The sequence below is a fragment of the Struthio camelus genome, chromosome Z (genome assembly GCF_040807025.1).
Source record: "Struthio camelus isolate bStrCam1 chromosome Z, bStrCam1.hap1, whole genome shotgun sequence".
In the NCBI taxonomy this organism is placed as follows: Eukaryota; Metazoa; Chordata; class Aves; order Struthioniformes; family Struthionidae; genus Struthio; species Struthio camelus.
Genome location: NC_090982.1, coordinates 24,108,216 through 24,126,281, shown reverse-complemented (window position 1 = coordinate 24,126,281; position 18,066 = coordinate 24,108,216). Strand labels below are relative to the sequence as shown.

The 18,066-nt window shown below is 39.7% G+C and overlaps 1 protein-coding gene across 4 annotated transcripts in view; it reads right to left on the bottom strand.

The window, feature by feature from the left end:
* ADAMTSL1 (ADAMTS like 1) overlaps positions 1 to 18,066 on the bottom strand; it is a 198,116-nt gene that overhangs the window by 144,688 nt on the left and 35,362 nt on the right. For all 4 annotated transcript variants that reach the window (XM_009677004.2, XM_009677001.2, XM_009677003.2 and 1 more), the window contains exon 4: positions 13,242 to 13,478. In XM_009677004.2, the coding sequence (XP_009675299.1) occupies positions 13,242 to 13,478 (237 nt within the window). The remainder of the gene's footprint in view (positions 1 to 13,241; positions 13,479 to 18,066) is intronic.

The following is an 18,066-nucleotide window of genomic DNA, read 5'->3' as shown; positions in this document are numbered from 1 at the left end:
TAAGCAGTTTTCATATGCATTTCCACTATACATTAAGCTCCCTTTGCTTAAAGCATGGTAATGAAGCACAGATTTTCCACACTGAAATCCTTGGAGTTTCAAATTGCTGAAGCAAGTTCAGAGACTTGAACTGCAAACTGTACAAAATGTCAGAAGCAGCTCCATTCCGTTCCCTCTCAGGCTAACCCAAATCTCATTAAAATCAAGAAAATGTACCTATATCTTAAAAGGCTTTGGATGAAGCTCTCACGTATTTTTAAAGGTATTCTGATGAAGTTCATTACTATCACAGTTAAATGCCTTATAGCACTAGAGACAGATCATGCAGAGGTTTGAGATCTCTCAGGCTTTGTACAGTATATGGAAGACGTCAGCTACACAGCACCAAAGTGAGGAAATCCTCAGTTAGGTCAGTATCAGCTCCCTGCCCAGTTCTTTGCCATCGCACCCTGTAAGAGCGTTCATCCTTAACTGGCCTGCCTTTTCATTTTCCTTATGGGCTTGGTGAAGAAAATGTTAGCAACAAAAAGTCAGAATAATAACAGCTAATCCCTATTTGGACAAGTCTGTATTGTTTTCTGGCTTGAGATACAACGGTTCTGCTCAGAAGTAAAGATTCCATATTACATTTTAGGCTGAAGTCCCACACTTCACGCTGAGTTTGATTCTCCCCCACTCTCAGGTTTTCTCTATTGACAAGAAGTGAGTTGGCAAAACAAAAAAAAAGGGATATTCCTGACACTGAGACACATGCATAAAATACTTTTTTAAGACACTGCAAGAGGAAGAAAAGTCATAGAGTTAGCAGAATAACCGCTTATGTATAGTTTAAAAGCATCAGACTGAAAGTTCAACAGCAGGAGTTGGAACTAACTAAGTGCCTGCACGAATGTTATGCCTGTATGCAGTTGCTTTGTGGACTTGAATTCTGGCTCAGTTTAGTAGATTTTTCCAGAAATAAAACTGGACCAGCAATGACAGGTTTTGCTTCAGTCCTGCTTGCCTGGAAATGCCCTGAAGTAAGAAGTTTTCATAATCATTTCTATTCAGTATTAAGAAACCCTGGGCAGGAAATAATGTAATAAAGCAAGCTTGCAAATCTAGCCAATTATAAATAAATCTCTCTGTTTTTCAAAGGTCATGTCTGCAGTTCAGATACAAGTAGTTCTGAGAACCTGAGAAAAACAAAGTTGCCCTTCAGATGGATGCTAATGTGGGGCTCAATCTGGGACTTATGCAGATTGTCACTACTCAGCTGAAGACAGTTTTGGATGCAAGCTCTGTTTCAACTGGGTCCAAAATTCTGTTTTACAATCAGGATGAAGAGCTGCTGTGCCCTTTAAACTACTGTGGACAGAACAAGCCGTACAGCAAACTAGAAGCTGGCTGGTTACAGGGACTTGCAGCCCCTGGTAGATGGTATCTGCCATTCAGTTCACTGACATTTTACACTAACAGTTGCAGCCTCAGCATCTATTTAGTACAACCTGACTGCAGACCCAATATTATTCTGTGATCGGCACTGTCTTGTGCAACACCAAGCACTGTGTGGGATCTTCCTACATCCCTAGGAATTTAAGTGTAGCTGCATGACAAGCAGTAACTAAAATTGAAGACTGTAAGATCATTTTTACAATGGCTAGGCGATCTGTAGCAATGCTGGCAAAAGCAGGCACGGTGCCACATGCAATTAATGTACTTGCTCAGCGCTGGAGACAAGCACCACTTGAAACTGTTCAGGCAGTGTAAATAGACTTTAGTCGCTCAACAGCAGCCAAGTTGTTAATACTAACTACTTACTTCAGTGACTCTGAGCCACCATCCAACATGCTAAGCATGTGGCTGGCCATCTCCGTATTAAATGTTGTCTGCTGCGTTATCTGCCACTGATCTGCTGGAACTGATTTGCAGATCCTGTTTCATAGCTGCCTCAGCAGACTAACATTCAAGGCTTAGCCATGCTTCTCTACTATTATGATTTTTAAACATGGACCACAACCCGTAAGGAACCTCAACCTACCAGCATGGCTCATAAAACATCCTGAGTCAACGCTTCAGTCAAAACCCTAGAGACAAACAGCAAACACCTAGCAGCAGAAGGAACTCAATAGAAATTCCTTTCTTGTGCTTCCCTCAGGGAAAAGAATAAATGTAACTTCATTCTATAATCACCCTTGATTTATAAAGAGGTAATTAAATTAATTTAATAGCTGCAATTTCTAAATGAGGATTTATAGGTACATCAAAATCCTGGATATAGGAAAAAGGTAACTCCCATCCTCATAGGTAAATTTCATTAGAAGCAATCTTCCTAAAAAAAAGAAAAAACCAATGAGTCGGCCCACATAAGAGATTTGGAAACAAAGCTGTATCTAGTTCATCCTCTGATGATACAGAAATTCAAAGGCTGCCTTTCTGTAAGAAGCAACATATAAACAGAATTCAGTTCCCACAGTTGATGGACATGAGACAAGAGGAAACCTGCCACAGAAGAAGAGAGTTCTTTGTGATTTTTCATCTTCCCTGATTCATTTCATTCATACTTTTCTTTGGTTTTGCTGGAGTTTGGTGCATGTGCCTATATTCTGGCAGAGTAAGAATCAGTTTCTGCTTTACTCCTTCATGCTTGTGCTATCATTGATGAACGGGAACAGAAAACCTTAACTGTTCTAGGCAGTGCGCTGTAACAGGTTATTACTGAAATACTTGATTTTCTCCAGAAGAGGCCCACATATCTTCTGCATAGACCATTTATTCAGCTTTTCCAGGGGAAATTTTTGTAAGATTTTGCAAAAGTGTGTGAAAATACTCCAATAAAAGATCATTGCAAACACCAATACAAGTCAAAACTCACCGTGGAAACTGTTCTTCAGAACAATGCGCTTGATAAACCGAAAGTAAATTCTGCCAAGTCTGCCCTCTGGACCCATGCTCTTCTCCTAAACTGTGAAGCACTAAACTGTAAGAGCCTTTCATTTCCCCTTGTGACACATTACATTTGACTGTGATCCTTTGTCAGCTCTGGTGACTTCATGGCATGCCTGAACTCACTACACAGACCTCTCTTCTGCTCTATATACCAGCTTCCCCCTCACAGACAGGCCTCTTTTGTTGATTGGAGCCAGTTCTCTGTCAGCCTGAATAATGGGAATCCTTCTGAAGTGTGTCCATACTGAGAGAGCGCCAGCGCAGTTTTTCTGATGCTTCAGGCAGACATGTAATCTGCGTTATCAAGGGAAAAACTTCACCTGCAGTTCAAACGCTTAAGAGAGATGCAGTTCCCTGAGCCATTGACGAAACTCCTTGGGCTAGATTTGCTTAGAAATACGGTATTCCAACCTACCCTCCAGGCTATAAGAGAATGAGCGCATGTGGGCTGTACAAGAAGATAATAGTGGGATGAGAGAGGAAATGACTTAAAAGGACTACAGCCCCCATCCTGAATCCTCACAGTAAACGGAAACCTTGCCCTGGTCTTCAGTGTGAACCACACAGGTCTGTTTCTGCGAGGACTCTCAAAACTGCCATCCAGCATAGATGTGTTGATGTGTTCACACAGCACTAAACCATCTGAGTCACTCCAGAATCTGACAGCATTCTTTACACACCTCAGGTTTGGTAAGGAGACACATGTTTACCTCAGGTTTGGTAAGGAGACACATGGACACAGCTTACTTCACGATAACCATAGACGTATAATTTAGGGCCAGTTAACTCTCCGGAGTCTCCCAAATCATAATTTTAAATTTCTTGTTTGGTAAACACCCAAATCACAATGTACTGCCTCCAGCAAAGTGAGGCACTCCATGTGCTGCTGGCGTTCACCAAAGACACTACCCACAGCAGATAAGATAAGCAGCTACCGTTTCTGCTGAAAGACCAGAACACAATGTCTCCACATTGATACCAATCTCCACTGGACCATAAGGTGGAAAAATGACAGCTCAGGGCTTGGGAGTAAAGGTCTAATAGTGCACATGCAGCTTCTTTGACCTTTGAAAGGTCCTGGAGATCAGGAGAGGTGCCTGAGGACTGGAAGAAAGCCAATGTCACCCCAGTCTTCAAAAAGGACAAGGAGGAGGAGCCAGGAAACTACAGGCCTGTCAGCCTCACCTCCATCCCGGGAAAGGTGATGGAACAGCTCATCCTGGAGGTCCTCACTAAGCATCTGGAGGACAAGAAGGTGATCAGGAGTAGTCAGCATGGATTCACCAAAGGGAAATCATGCTTGACCAACCTGATAGCCTTCTATGACGGGATGACTGGCTGGGTAGATGAGGGCAGAGCAGTGGATGTTGTCTACCTGGACTTGAGCAAGGCTTTTGACACTGTCTCCCATCACATCCTCCTAGGTAAGCTCAGGAAGTGTGGGCTAGATGAGTGGACAGTGAGGTGGCTTGAGAACTGGCTGGATGGCCGAGCTCAGAGGGTTGTGGTCAGCGGCACAAAGTCTAGTTGGAGGCCTGTGGCTAGTGGTGTCCCCCAGGGGTCAGTGCTGGGTCCAGTCTTGTTCAATATATTCATCAATGACCTGGAGGAAGGCACAGAGTGCACCCTCAGCAAGTTTGCTGATGATACTAAACTGGGGGGAGAGGCTAACACACCAGGGGTCTGTGCTGCTCTTCAGAGGGAGCTGGACAGGCTGGAGAGGTGGGCGGAGAGGAACCTCCTGAAGTTCAACAAAGGCAAGTGCAAGGTCCTGCACCTAGGCAGGAATAATCCCATGCACCAGTACAGGCTGGGGGTTGACCTGTTGGAAAGTAGCTCTGCCGAGAAGGACCTGGGAGTGCTGGTGGACAACAAGTTAAACATGAGCCAGCAGTGTGCCCTTGTGGCCAAGAAGGCCAATGGTCTCCTGGGGTGCATTAGGCAGTGTTGCCAGCAGGTCGAGGGAGGTGATCCTGCCCCTCTGCTCAGCCCTGGTGAGGCCTCACCTAGAGTACTGCGTCCAGTTCTGGGCTCCCCAGTCCAAGAGAGACATAGCACTCCTGGAGAGAGTCCAGCGGAAGGCTACCAAGATGATTAGAGGGCTGGAGCATCTCTCCTCTGAAGAAAGACTGCAAGAGCTGGGCCTGTTCAGCCTGGAGAAGAGAAGATTGAAGATCTGATCAACGTGTACAAGAATCTGAAGGGGAGGGTGTCCAGAGGACGGGGCCAGACTCTCCTCTGTGGTGCCCAGCGACAGGACAAGAGGCAATGGGCAGAAACTGAACCACAGGAAGTTCCACCTAAACCTGAGAAAAAACTTCTTTACTGTGAGGGTGACAGAGCATTGGAACAGGTTGCCCAGAGAGGTAGTGGAGTCTCCTTCGCTGGAGATATTCAAAACCCGTCTGGATGTGATCCTGGGCAATATGCTCTAGAGGACCCTGCTTGAGCAGGGAGGGAGGTTGGACTAGATGATCTCCAGAGGTCCCTTCCAACCTAAACGATTCTGTGATTCTTTCACACAATAAACATACCACAATTTCCTTACCACTCTCTGCCACAAAAATGTTTGGATACTACACTTAGGAAGTCATTAGGTTTTCTATCTCACTTCTTTTTGGGTTCTGAAACCATGCCACGCTGCACAAAAAGCTACTTATTTCTTAGCAGAACAGTGCTATCTATTAACAACAAAAACAAAGTTAAGACTCACTATTCACACAAGAGATCATTATGAACATGAAGCAGTTGAGGATAGAGAATATTAGAGAAAAAGTTCAAACAGCAATTGGTGACTTCAGCTGTTTAGCCTGACACACTTTAAAAGCATATGACGAACAGAAATAAGAATTCAACACCTTCTGAAACACTTTCTCCCTATTGGGCACCTAGGTATCAACAGACTCTAAAAAAAGGATTCTTCTTGAACATTCAGGCCCGGGAGTTTAGTGCAGTCTTCAAGTAGTTATAATCTGCAAAGTAGTTATAATCATTACGCTAGAAGGCTGGGCTAAACTAAAAAATAACTTAGAACCAATCCTGTTATATTGCTTTCTACGCATGGGGGGGAAGATAAGTCGCTCTCATGTCTAGATACTAGAGTTACTATTACACCTTTTGCATTTTATTTCTGGTGTTTCCAGCTCAGAAAAAATAATCAAACTATAAACAGGAGCCAGAAGTAGCTCAACTACAGAAGATTGAAACCTCAGCAACACGTTAATTACCTAGTCGATATTTCCTCAGTGCTTGCCTTTATTTCAACCTGACTTCTGTCATAGCCTTGATAGAAGAAAAAGATCACTAGTAGAAGCTGTCATGCGGGAGTGAATGGCCCCCAGAATGAATACACAGTCACCGAAACACAAATGATGCCTGCTTGTAAAGAATTAGCCAAACACAGGCTGTTCCTTTCTACTCTGCCACCAAATGAGTAAATGAGGAGCTCATTTAGTTTTCTTGTATGAAAGGAGAGCAGCAACACAGGTAAAAATCTTATGCTGGAAACTACTCTCACTGAATAGACAATATGCCAAATTAATGTTTAGAAAAACAGAACCTTGTCAAAGTCAGCAAATTATCCCCACTGCTAGTGCACGGGTGAGATAGTTGCAACAATCATAGCAAGTCAGCCAGGGCAGAAAGAGTCGTGGCCTTTTCCATTCTCAGCCCAGGAAGCTGGTCTGGAGCACCTCTGGATGGTGTGCAAAGGAATCCGGTCCCAAACTAAGGAGTAAGCAGGAATAGCCCACAGGGACAGCTGGGGCCAGAGGCAGCTTTGCGAGCTGCCGACATGATCACCTAATCAAAATTCTTCAAAATCCACGTTTTAACTGTAGCATGCAGGCTTATCATGCCGACGACTACAATATCCATGCACCAAACATAAAAGTGGTCAAGTGACGCTGTTACCCTGATTATCTTTTGAACTGGGCTGGACACAGAACAGGATTAGCGCAACAAGGCTCTGTAGATGAGGTATATGGGAGAAAGGGAAACTGTCCATCCTTAAATCATCATTTGTTTAAAAGATGGACAAGTAATATAGCACAAACACCTCTGTAAAGAAAGGACAGTAGCCACAGTTTGGTTCGGAGACCAGTCAGTGTGGCCTCTGTCCATGATAAAACAAATTATAAATATATATGCATGCACATACACGTATATGTATACACATACAAGTTTGTATATACATAGGACATAACAATGTGTAGTAAATATAGTGTAAACGTAGAACCTTAGTGAAGAAAAATATTTAATTTAACAATATCTTCACTGTGGAAAAGTCTGCAAGGTATGACAAAAGACCAAGTCTATACTTTTAACCCCCTGTATAACCACAGTCATTCCCATTTCTCACACTTTTGTACAAAAATATTATTAACTCATCTATTAAGTCCCCAAACCTTACCAAACAAAACAATACATAATCATATAGAAAGTCATTTTTCACTTATATTAACATTATTTTTACAATTAGCAAATCTCACATTCTTTGTTGCTTCACAATCATTGTCAATTTCTTCACCTATCACAGATTTTTTATCATCAGATTTTGACAAATAAGGAATGTCAAAATAGTTAACATTAATACTTAATGCTAACACTTAATATAAATGGCTGTTATTTGTGAAGAAGCAGTATGGAACGATACACAATACATTTCCAACAAGATATGCATAACCCAGTGCATCTGATGCCTGAATCTGAGAAGAACTATAGCTCTGGAAATACAACTGAATCTTCTTTGCTACAATTCCATTGCAATACTGACTTAAGTAACATAAAAGCTATTTGTTATTCTATGCCTTAACAATTTATTAAATCACCTTTTAAATGTTTTTTAAAATCAGTGTTTTTCAGCCTGTGTCCATAACATCCTGGGGTCCACAGACCACTTTTGTCAAAGGTAATTTTTACAGTCTGTGAAAGGCAACTACGGAAAGTAAGCTTACTGACAGCTGACTCAAATTCACTATGCAGCTAAAGGTCTCCACCATGGGAAAAAGTAGTAGGAATTAATAAATCAGAAAAGGTTAAACCCTACTGATTTTTGCATTTAGTAGCAGATCTTTAAAGAAAAGTTTAATACCATCATAAATACTAAGCACCAAGACAAGCATTTTGGAGATGCAGCATTTTTTAACTGACAACCTGCAAAATAGGAAGAATGTCGTGGAAAAGACTGACAGTTTTGGAAGGAGAATGAAAACTACTCTGTCTAGTCCTGGACAATCTTTCTTTGGTAACTATCAAAATTTCCCAAAGACCTGCTTAGAAATCACCAGCTTTCAAATTGTTGGGTCTAATCCTGCTATTAGAGCAGGAACCACACTGCAGGACCATACAGGAACCATATGGTTCATTCTCTTATTCCAGCATAAATATGAAACAATTTCTTATTTTTTAATGTTAATAACAATCAGTCTATTAGCATCAGCATTGAACTGTCAACACCAAGACAATCCTAGACTACTGTAAAATTATTCCAGGTTCATATTAAAGTAACTGAAGGCTACACTTAGCCTCTTTTATCTTGATGTTTATGTTAGAACTATTCAAAGCATCCTTTAAAAAATATTTTGCAAGCACATTTACACTGTCTTTCAGAGACAGTGGGTAAATTTTTCTCCTCTTTTAGGAGAACTTACATAGTTGTATGCCTTTAGGTATTAGCCAAAACAAAGTGTTCTGGTTATGCACATTTTCAAAGTCTAACCTTTTAATTTGAAAATGCTGTAAGCTTTGTCGTGGCTGTCATGATTTTTCACACAGAATAGACACTGTTGTCCTGAGCTGTGGCTAAAATGTTTAAATCAAGACCCCAGATTACATACTTCACCATGGCTTGCATTGCAAACTTCGCTTTTCTCTATTAAAAAACTGAGAAAGGTAAGTGTGTGTGTGAAAAGAGTGTGTGCCTGTGCCAATACAGGGGAGGCGGTGAGTTCTGAAGGACTACCCACGTACCTTTGAGCTTTTTTAATTTCTGTGAAGCTGGATCTTTAGGATAGCAGATTAAGAGGGTCATTCCATATTTGTAAATAAAAGAAACAGCCCAGATTGCAAGCATCTGGTTCATGAATATGACCTCAAGGTAGCAATACTCATTTACCTCAGGTAAGGACTTGGCTATGATATTGATGGGACCTATTTTTTGGAAACACTGTGGAGCAACTAACTGTCTAGCAACACATTTAATAGCATAGTAATAAAGATTTTCACCCTAATCTCATGCCACATAGCAACATGTAGATTCTTCCATTCACACTAGAGGCAGAAGAACCCCCTAATAACCTTTGATAACTCATCTGAGAAAGGAAAAGCTGATTGTCTTGCTGTTCCTTGCCAGAGTTAACAAAATGAATATTTCTGGTATACGCACAAGCAGAAGACAAAAATTAAACTGTGAGAAAACCAAGTATGAAAACTACGATAACAAGAAGAACAAGTGAAAGGGATAAAGAAAATAGAGAAGGCCAAAAATGAAAATGAAATACTTTCCCTTCTGCAAAAACAGAGAGAGAAATCCAAAGTTTCTGGACTGTGGCAGGGAAATGTTAGAAAAAATGGATAACAGGAAATATATTTTCTTCTCATTAGTAAAAGTCCCAACAGGAAATATATTTTGTTCTTATTAGTAAAAGTCCCAGTGGATTTTATGGATAATTGGTGTTAAGAGCACAGGCCTTTCAGAGCATGAGAAGCCATTGTGCTTCAGTGCTGCATCCTAGCTGGGGTTAGTTTACCAGACAAAGTATGAAACTGTGAGGGAAGGAAGAGCTGCATATACAGGCAGCTGCTTGAGTGAATAAGCAAGGGAAAACACCCAATTAGGGACAAGTGGCATGGCAGAAAAGGGCACAGACACTGTCACGTAAATTTATGAGACAAAAAAGGATTAAAAATGTGAGGTGAATTGCAAAACAAAATAGATCAACTGGCAATCACAGAAATAGAAGAGAAGTACCCACATTTTACAAACTACAGTATGACTTTGGAGAGCACTATATGGGGCTGGCTCTTCATCAGAATGTAAGATAATGGAAATACAACAGAAAATTTCCTCAGGTGAATGTTAAACAATTCACTGATCTTTGGAAGAAAATGTTTGGAGGAGGGAAACATCCAGAAAAGAGAAGGTGGTTGCAGTTGCTTGTCTATTTGACTATCCCATAAATGACGGAGAAATGGAGACTCCAGAAATATTAGACCAATTCCATTTAACTGTCCCATCTTTTGCCTGGAAACATCCACCCATCCACATTATTTTTGCTAGAAGTTTTAGTAGAATTTATTACAACTGGAAGAAATTAGAGGGGGAAAGAGTCTATTGCCACTCAGTTTAGTTCCTGTCAGCATTTGACAGCAATTTGCATTCTTCTTCCTGAAAAGCCAGTTTCTTCTGCTTGTGCACACAGAGAAAAAGGGCAAAACCCACAAGTATATCTTTTAAACCTGTAAAAAAATTGAGGGGGCAGGTGCAAAATCTTCAGTTATTTTGAGCTAACTCTTCTGAAAATAAAGAAATTAAAAAAAAAGAAAGCACTGATGGTGTTTCCATTTAAGGGAGGTTTAACATTAGGTGTGAGCTGCATAAAACAGAGTGAAGGAGTAAGTACTCTAACACATGCTTAGTGCCGCTGACTCCATCTCTTTGCTGCTGCTGTTGATGATGATATAAAGTGTGAATAAAAATGATAAATTTGCTTTTAAATAAAAGCACAATACAAGCTATTACAAGAAAAACAAGACTGAAACAAAGACCCTTCTTATACATTCAACTCAACCCTTGGGCAGCCAGGGGAAATTTTTTACATATATTGAAATCTAAATTTTTCCCATATAGAAATGTATTCTCAAGATAGCTTGACTGACAATGCACTTTTAGTTCTAAAAAATGGATATAGAGAGTTAAAGTTGTTGTCACCAGTGAACTTGACGGTAAGCAGGAAACTCTTGTCTGTCCTTCAGTGCCAGAATTCATTACCAGCTACTGGTAATTATAAAAAAGGCTAAACAATGCTCAAATTAAGGGATAAAGAGAAAAGAAAGATCTTGCATACTCCACACGCAGTATTTTGCGAACAAATGCATATTTGCCTTTGAGAGTGGAAGATGTGGAGAAGCATCAGGGAAGAGAAATCAGGGAAGAGTAGTTAGGGGAACAGAAGGTAATTCAACTAAGTGTTCATTTCTACCACTAATAGTTTTGGGAAAAGCTTGGAGGCACACAACAGGCCACATCTTATATGCTAAGGAACAGCCCCGTGGTTAGATCAAAGAACTGACCCATTGTTTGAACCACTGGGAAAAACACAGTGTCTACATAAGTATTCACTGATATTAGCATCACCTATATAAATGCATGATTCTTTTGCAGACTCTGTAATTGAACAGGCATGTTTATATGGTTTGTAAAATGTTCTAGCTGAACCACATTCACTTCCTACTCTGTTGCCAACAAGAGCAGTAGAAAATTATACCTAGGGGTATAATCAGAAGTACATACTAGAACAGTTTACATACACCTCTGTAAGACCCAGTTCAAACAATACTTGGATCAATGCAAGCCCACTAGGAAGGCAAATTTAAGGTCGGTGGTTTTACTCTGAACAATCTAGAAAATATACCTCTGCATCTCTGACATAATGAAATTACATCTTGCAAAGAACCTGTTAATAAAGTCATTTTTGAGTCTCCAAGACCTCAGAATTCAAGGCTCAGTAGGCTCCATTTTTTGCAGCCATGAGAAATCCATGCCTTTATATTACTGCTGCTGTCAGCTGCAGTGCTCTGAATCACACAGTTCTGGAGTTAGTTATCTTATATGAAAATGTCATTGAACATGCAAAGATCACTGTGAACCCTCAGGCACTATTAAGACCCATAACCATTACATTTAGCGTGTTAACCATTTAAGATAAACGGTAGTCTGTAGCTGCCACTTCAAGTGCATCGAATTAACTTTTAAGAACACAGTCTTTATTCTCTAAAATTTACATGATTTCACTATGCTTACAGAAATAGCTCATTCAAACAAATGTTATATACCAAAATTTTTCCATATTTCAGGTTCTAAAAGGGACTGAAGACTTTTCCACTTTTTCCATTCTTTTAAGAGAACTTCAGAGAAGCCAGAGGAGAATTTTACTTCATTAATGCGGTGAACTTTCACAATGCTTACTTTTTTTGACTGCTTAGGTAATATTAGATATTACTACAATACACAGTACAGCAACTGCTGTCCTAAAACATACAGTTTTGGCAAATCGTAACCTAATTAGGAACTTTCTAATGGAGAATCTTCACTATCATAAAGATATGACTGGCCAGCAAGGGAATTGCTGTGATAAGCCTCTGAGTTGCTTTATATATAACACATGCAGAAATTTAAAATTAATTAATTGTGAGGAAAGTAGCATTTGCATTTATCTATTTGTTGGCCACCTTTAAAAATGACGCAGTACTTGTACACTGCATGGAAAATATTAAGAAAGAAACTGAGGCTGATCTACTTTTAAAGCAACGCTGAAAAGTATTTTTCGCATTTGAAAAAATGTAGTGATTGCATTTATTCATTAAAAATTATTCTCTCTCTCCATTTTTACATATCTAAGAAAAAGGTTAGTTTAGCTTAAGCTCCTCAAGCACAATAGTGCTAGAGTACTTGTCTGTCTGTCTTCAAAACACCTGTACCTGAACCTCTGTTTGCCACAGAGACAGGTAAGAAGTAGTATCAGAGAAAAACCGAGAGCAATATTGAGTATTTCTACTGGTGTATCTCTATGCATTGTGAAGCGAAAGGTTAAGAAAGTATTCTAATCCCACCTTTTAACAGAAAGGGAAACTGAGGCCTAAGGAGATTTAGCAACTTTCTCAGTTCTGCAGCAAGTCTGGCAGAGTTCCCGGTTTGGTGCCTCATCTATTAGATCGCTACGAGGTATATTGAGCAATAATCCTCAAAGGCAAGGTAATTTCCTCGACTTGCAAAATTTCAAAATTAAAAGTTAAAATATTACTTTCTTAGGACACTTTGAATTGGGATCTGCTAGTGGAGCTAACTATAGAGCAGTAAGAATGTATCCCTCCAAGAAAAATGGAAGTAGCATAAAGTGAGAAACAACCTCTGTTGCTTGAATTTGTCCACCTTTTCCTAGACAATATAACAGAAAGCAGCATAAAAAACACAAACAGACAATTAGAAAGAAACATTATAATGGTACAAGTATGGAGGAGAACAGAGTGAGCGTATGGCAGGTATCTGAGGTAAGAAATCATTAGGAAAGACATCAGAGTAAGACTCTTCTTACTTGGCACAAGCCACTGATGCACATATCCAGCGACTCAGTGTAACATCGGGTGCCATCTAGAACCTTAGGCGCCAGCTCTACAACAAGAGTCGTTCCTTTGGCCTGGCACTTTAGCGAACACGGATTGTCAGGATCATTAGAGACAGGAAGCCACTCATAAAACTGTCCCTGGTACTTGACGTCATTATGAGCAGAGCACTGCTGGGCACGAAAATCACCTGCTTCTGGAGGGCAGTCCTAGACAAAAGAAAGAGAAAAAGGTCAGTAAGTTTGTTTAGGACAGGTAGTTACAGTATTGCAAAGCTGGTTGCACTTTATAGCATTTGGATGCAAGGACTTTGTCTATTTAGACAAACGCACTTACTGAAATAGCAGAGATCATTCCAACCACACATAGGTCAACCAGATATTTATACCTTTCTTTCCTTCTTTCCAAAGAAGTAATGGAAAACATGAAGACCATGGATAAATGGGCTTGGGACATAAGAAACGTGTTTACACATCTGTGGCTTAACCACAGAACCTGGCAGCCCTGAAACATACTTACTGAATCACTACCCACTTGTGCATGCATGTGGATATGCGTGTGCGCACACCCACCCTCCTCCAGCCATCTAGTCCTTTTTTGTTTGGAGAGAAGAGTAAAAAATCACTTCATTCAATTGTTTGTTTATTTAAGCATTCTTCACAAGCTTTTTCCCCCAGTGACCTAAATCAGATAGTAGAGCAACAAGACAACAGAAAATGCAACAAAAATGGTGTATTTCTTCAACCTATGAGAGGCAAGGTTTCGTAACTCACATAATCAGGTACGTATGATTTTGCTGGGTAAACCTCTAAAAAAACCATGTTGTTAATCTTCTGGGAGGTTTCTGAGACATATATACCCTACGCTGCATCAAATACAAATACAAACACCTTACTCCGTGCCATTCTCTGATAAAAAAGACAAAGACCACTCATGCTACTTGTTAATTTCTCTCACTGAGATGAGAATATAAGGCTTTTTTACCCACGGATACTTTCTTGCCATGATTTAGCATTGACAATCATGAGTCAAGTTCTCAAGAAAATAAACCTTCCAAATCATGCAATTTCAGACACAACAAACCTAAGTGCTCTTTTTATTTCCTTTTCAGTTTTTGATCCTTGAAGACTGGTATTTTCAGGTTTTTCAAGTTTTCCTCTGCAACCAACCACAAAGGCTAGAGGTTCATTGTTTTTTCAGAAGTAACCTGAATTTCCCACATAATTATAGGAATGCAGCTTTAGGAAAAGTGTTAGATATCCTGAGAACTGTGATAAAACAGCAAGTGTTGGCAACATGACTGTGTTAGATTATCAAGGCTCCACAGTCCTCCGTTTTGCTGCTGTAAGGAAATCTGCCCTTCATGGGAGCATTACGCTGTATTTATGGATGGGCATAAATGCGGATTATAGAATTGAGGGGAAAGTATTTTGCCATATATTAACACTACATAATCAGAGAATATTCTTGTAAGATTTTTGAATTCTCTGCTTGTCCTCAAAATAGCTCTTTTATCCTATAGAAATTTTAACAACTTAACAACCTAATTCACAGACTTATCTTCCCTGCTAGGAAAGCTGTGCTGCTATTGAAGCAAAATACCTCTGCTCTGTTTTAAAGGATGACCTCCGTTTCCCAGATCTTTCTCTACATCTTAATTCACTAACTCTTTGATGCTTCTTTTAAACAGGGCAGATTATTACACCTTTCAATAAGAACGCTGTGGGGTTTGCATGTCACTTTATGATATTAAAGCATCATTGTTTAATAATAAGGTCTAAAATAAAATCTCTCTTTAAAGTCAAACTTTCAAATCTCTTCTTGAAGCAAACTGGAAGAATCTTGGCTATAAACTTACTGTTTATATACTCTTGCCTGCAACCCGGCCTCCCATTGACTCTGTTGTAGCAACGTGGTCATGCCCATTATATTTGAATGGTGAATGATGTTGCATCATCCACTCCAAAAATTTCTTATGCTGTGCACAAATACAAGACATGGCCTGAAGCTATAGATTTGAAGTTAATTTGCTTTCTACTGTGAGAGCAAATTTTCAGTTAATTTGCTTTAGTGTTTGACTGTGATGCTGCCCAAGCATAATATGGGTCAAGCTATAGCTAAATGGATTAAGGCCCATCAGGAAAAAAGGAATTAGACCAAAACTGCTTTAGAATAATGTATACCAAAGGGTATACAATAAAGTATAAAAATAAATACAAAGGGTATACAATAAAGCATAGCTCATTCACTCTCTTTGGAAGCAAGGGTTGAAAGTCCAAGCTCGTAACTGGAATTTAACTGCGGGAGGGCTCAGACAACATAGAGCTTTTCTGTTCGTACGTTATGGAAGATAAAAGAAAAAGTAAATATTGGATGCATTTCAGTTTTATTTTAAAATCTCCAGAAGAAATTATAGGTAAATCAAGCCATCTTGTCATCTGGGCAAATTGCTGACACAGAGCAAAGTCTGGGCAACAGAATAGAGTGAAAAAACCAGAAAAATATTTGGGAGTTTCATTATTCCTCCATAGCTATGTAATTCAAACAAAAAAATGGACTTTCTGTTCTCCTTTTAAACAGAAGATGAAGGTGGCAGTTATAGCTTGACCCAAGACCTGGTTTAGCTCTATTTTCACTATGGAAGTGCAAGCAATAAGGAACACTGTGGCCTTGCTTCCTGCCACAAAATCTTCTGGTGCATATACTCTTCTCTGAATTTTTCTCTGTAAGCAAATACAGTCAGGTCTAATGGCTTGGCTTATACTTGTCTCAGAGGTTCAAGCCAGCTCACTTGTTTGGTTCAAGCTTGGCTCTGCCTTCCAAACTTCCTGGCTTGCAAGAGCTTTATTTTTACAAAGACAGAAAGGCCCAATAAAGTACACAACATACAGAGTTCATAATCCTGCTTTGTACAGTATTCAATACCATGTTTGTTTCGTAGGATTTTATTTTTAAATCAAAGAAATGAAAAATGTATGGTCAACATAATAAGCTTTCAGGACACGGCAGGTGACAAGGACCAAATGTTAAATACTTCCAGTCTTTAATATGATGATCAAAATAAAACAATGGATTTAAATAACAGACTTAGCGTTTAAAAAAGTTTTCATGTGAAACTTGAAGCCATTGAAAGAATACATTCAAGCAGTCACGAAGTCAGACGTGCATACTTATCTTGGCGCACAGATATGAAAAGGGGAGAGAGTCTGGCCCACCACTTTGCTGCTACTCAAATTCTAAATCCTACCTCAGGGCCTTGTAGATCCCTTTTCCTTAGGAAATTCTTTAGTGAACTTTTCTTTCGGTTAGCAAATCACAGGTACCAGCACCCACACACATAACACCTGTATGACCTATGCAATGTTTTTTATATTGAAATGAACAATGTTAAGAAATGTTACGGCACAAATATTACCATTCATTACACACAGCTTATTGACACTGAAAAAGTGAAAACAGTACAGAACTTGGCTCTATTTTTTTAGTCTCTTGTCTATGTTTTCTTTGGCTTTTTAAACTTACTATTTATTGTTTGTAATGTATGTCAGTGGGGACCAGAGCCTCTTCGTGCTGGGCTTTATGCAATCATGTAATGAAATACAGATATAAGCTTGCAGCTTGTAAATGACTCTTCTAGTTGCTGAAATAGCAGATACGGCAAAGTCACAGTGATTTAATGTATATTTGTTCAAGCTGTAAATTGTTATTTTGTTCTAAACACTTCTCACACCTTTATATGAGAGCGTATGACCTTTTGTCATAGTCCTTCTGTGCCTCATTTCTCCAGTGGTGGCTCCTGGTCAGGAGAAACTATAGACTCCAACTTCACAAAGTCTTCTCCCTTTTGAAAATCAGACCACTTTCAGCACGTTTGTGGGGGCTTGGTGGTAGAGGATCTTCTGCAGCTGTCAGTTAGCGTTGCTTCAGTGGCTTGAGTGAAGTTATCCTTTACTCCACCTGAGGGTCTGATTCTGGAAGTATGTAGTATCTAACAGCATGCAGTATGCCTACCTGTGGAATAAAGAGCTAGACAGACACAAGTGTGCCAATATTTTGTGCCTACCAGAAGTCAAGGGCCAAGTCTGAGTACTGCTGAGCCCAAGGTAGCGTATCTTGATATGGGCTCCTAGGAGAACTGGTTGAAGTTCTGGCTAGGAGGTCTGGCTTGCAGTATGAGGCTTCACTGGTATCTGACTGCAAAAGCAGTATAGTTGTGCTTCAGGTTACTCTTGCTTGGTTATATATTCAAATTATACTGTTCCAGTTTTCTTTTGGAAATTATGCACGGGCACCTACACACATGAGGAAACACTGCCATCTTACTTCTTAAAGAATCAGAAAAAAACAATAAATTGAGAGACTCATGTTAGTCTAGTCTTGTTCAAGGTTCCTACTTATTATGGCTTTTTAGGGAAGAAAATTTCTAATGAATGACAAACAACTGTTCCCCCACTAACTCCGTGAGTCCTAGATGGGTGTTTCATGAGCTTCAAGCTGTGAAGGCTCAAGGGATACTTCTGAAACATTAAGCCTGTGCTGGACACCTGCAATCTCAGTTTATCCTATCAGGTCATGATTTCCTCCATTTTGAAGAAAATACACATCATTTTAAAGATGGTCCGAAATCCCTTTGAGGTATGAAATCTATTTTAAAATAAACATAGAAGTTTCATCTTCACCTCTTAGACACCACCTAATCCTGGCCATATTATTATGGCTTCATTCACTTCCTCAGGTCCAAGAAAATTTTTTAATCTGACCTCCTATTTGACCCTTTCATAATTCATAAGGTCCATG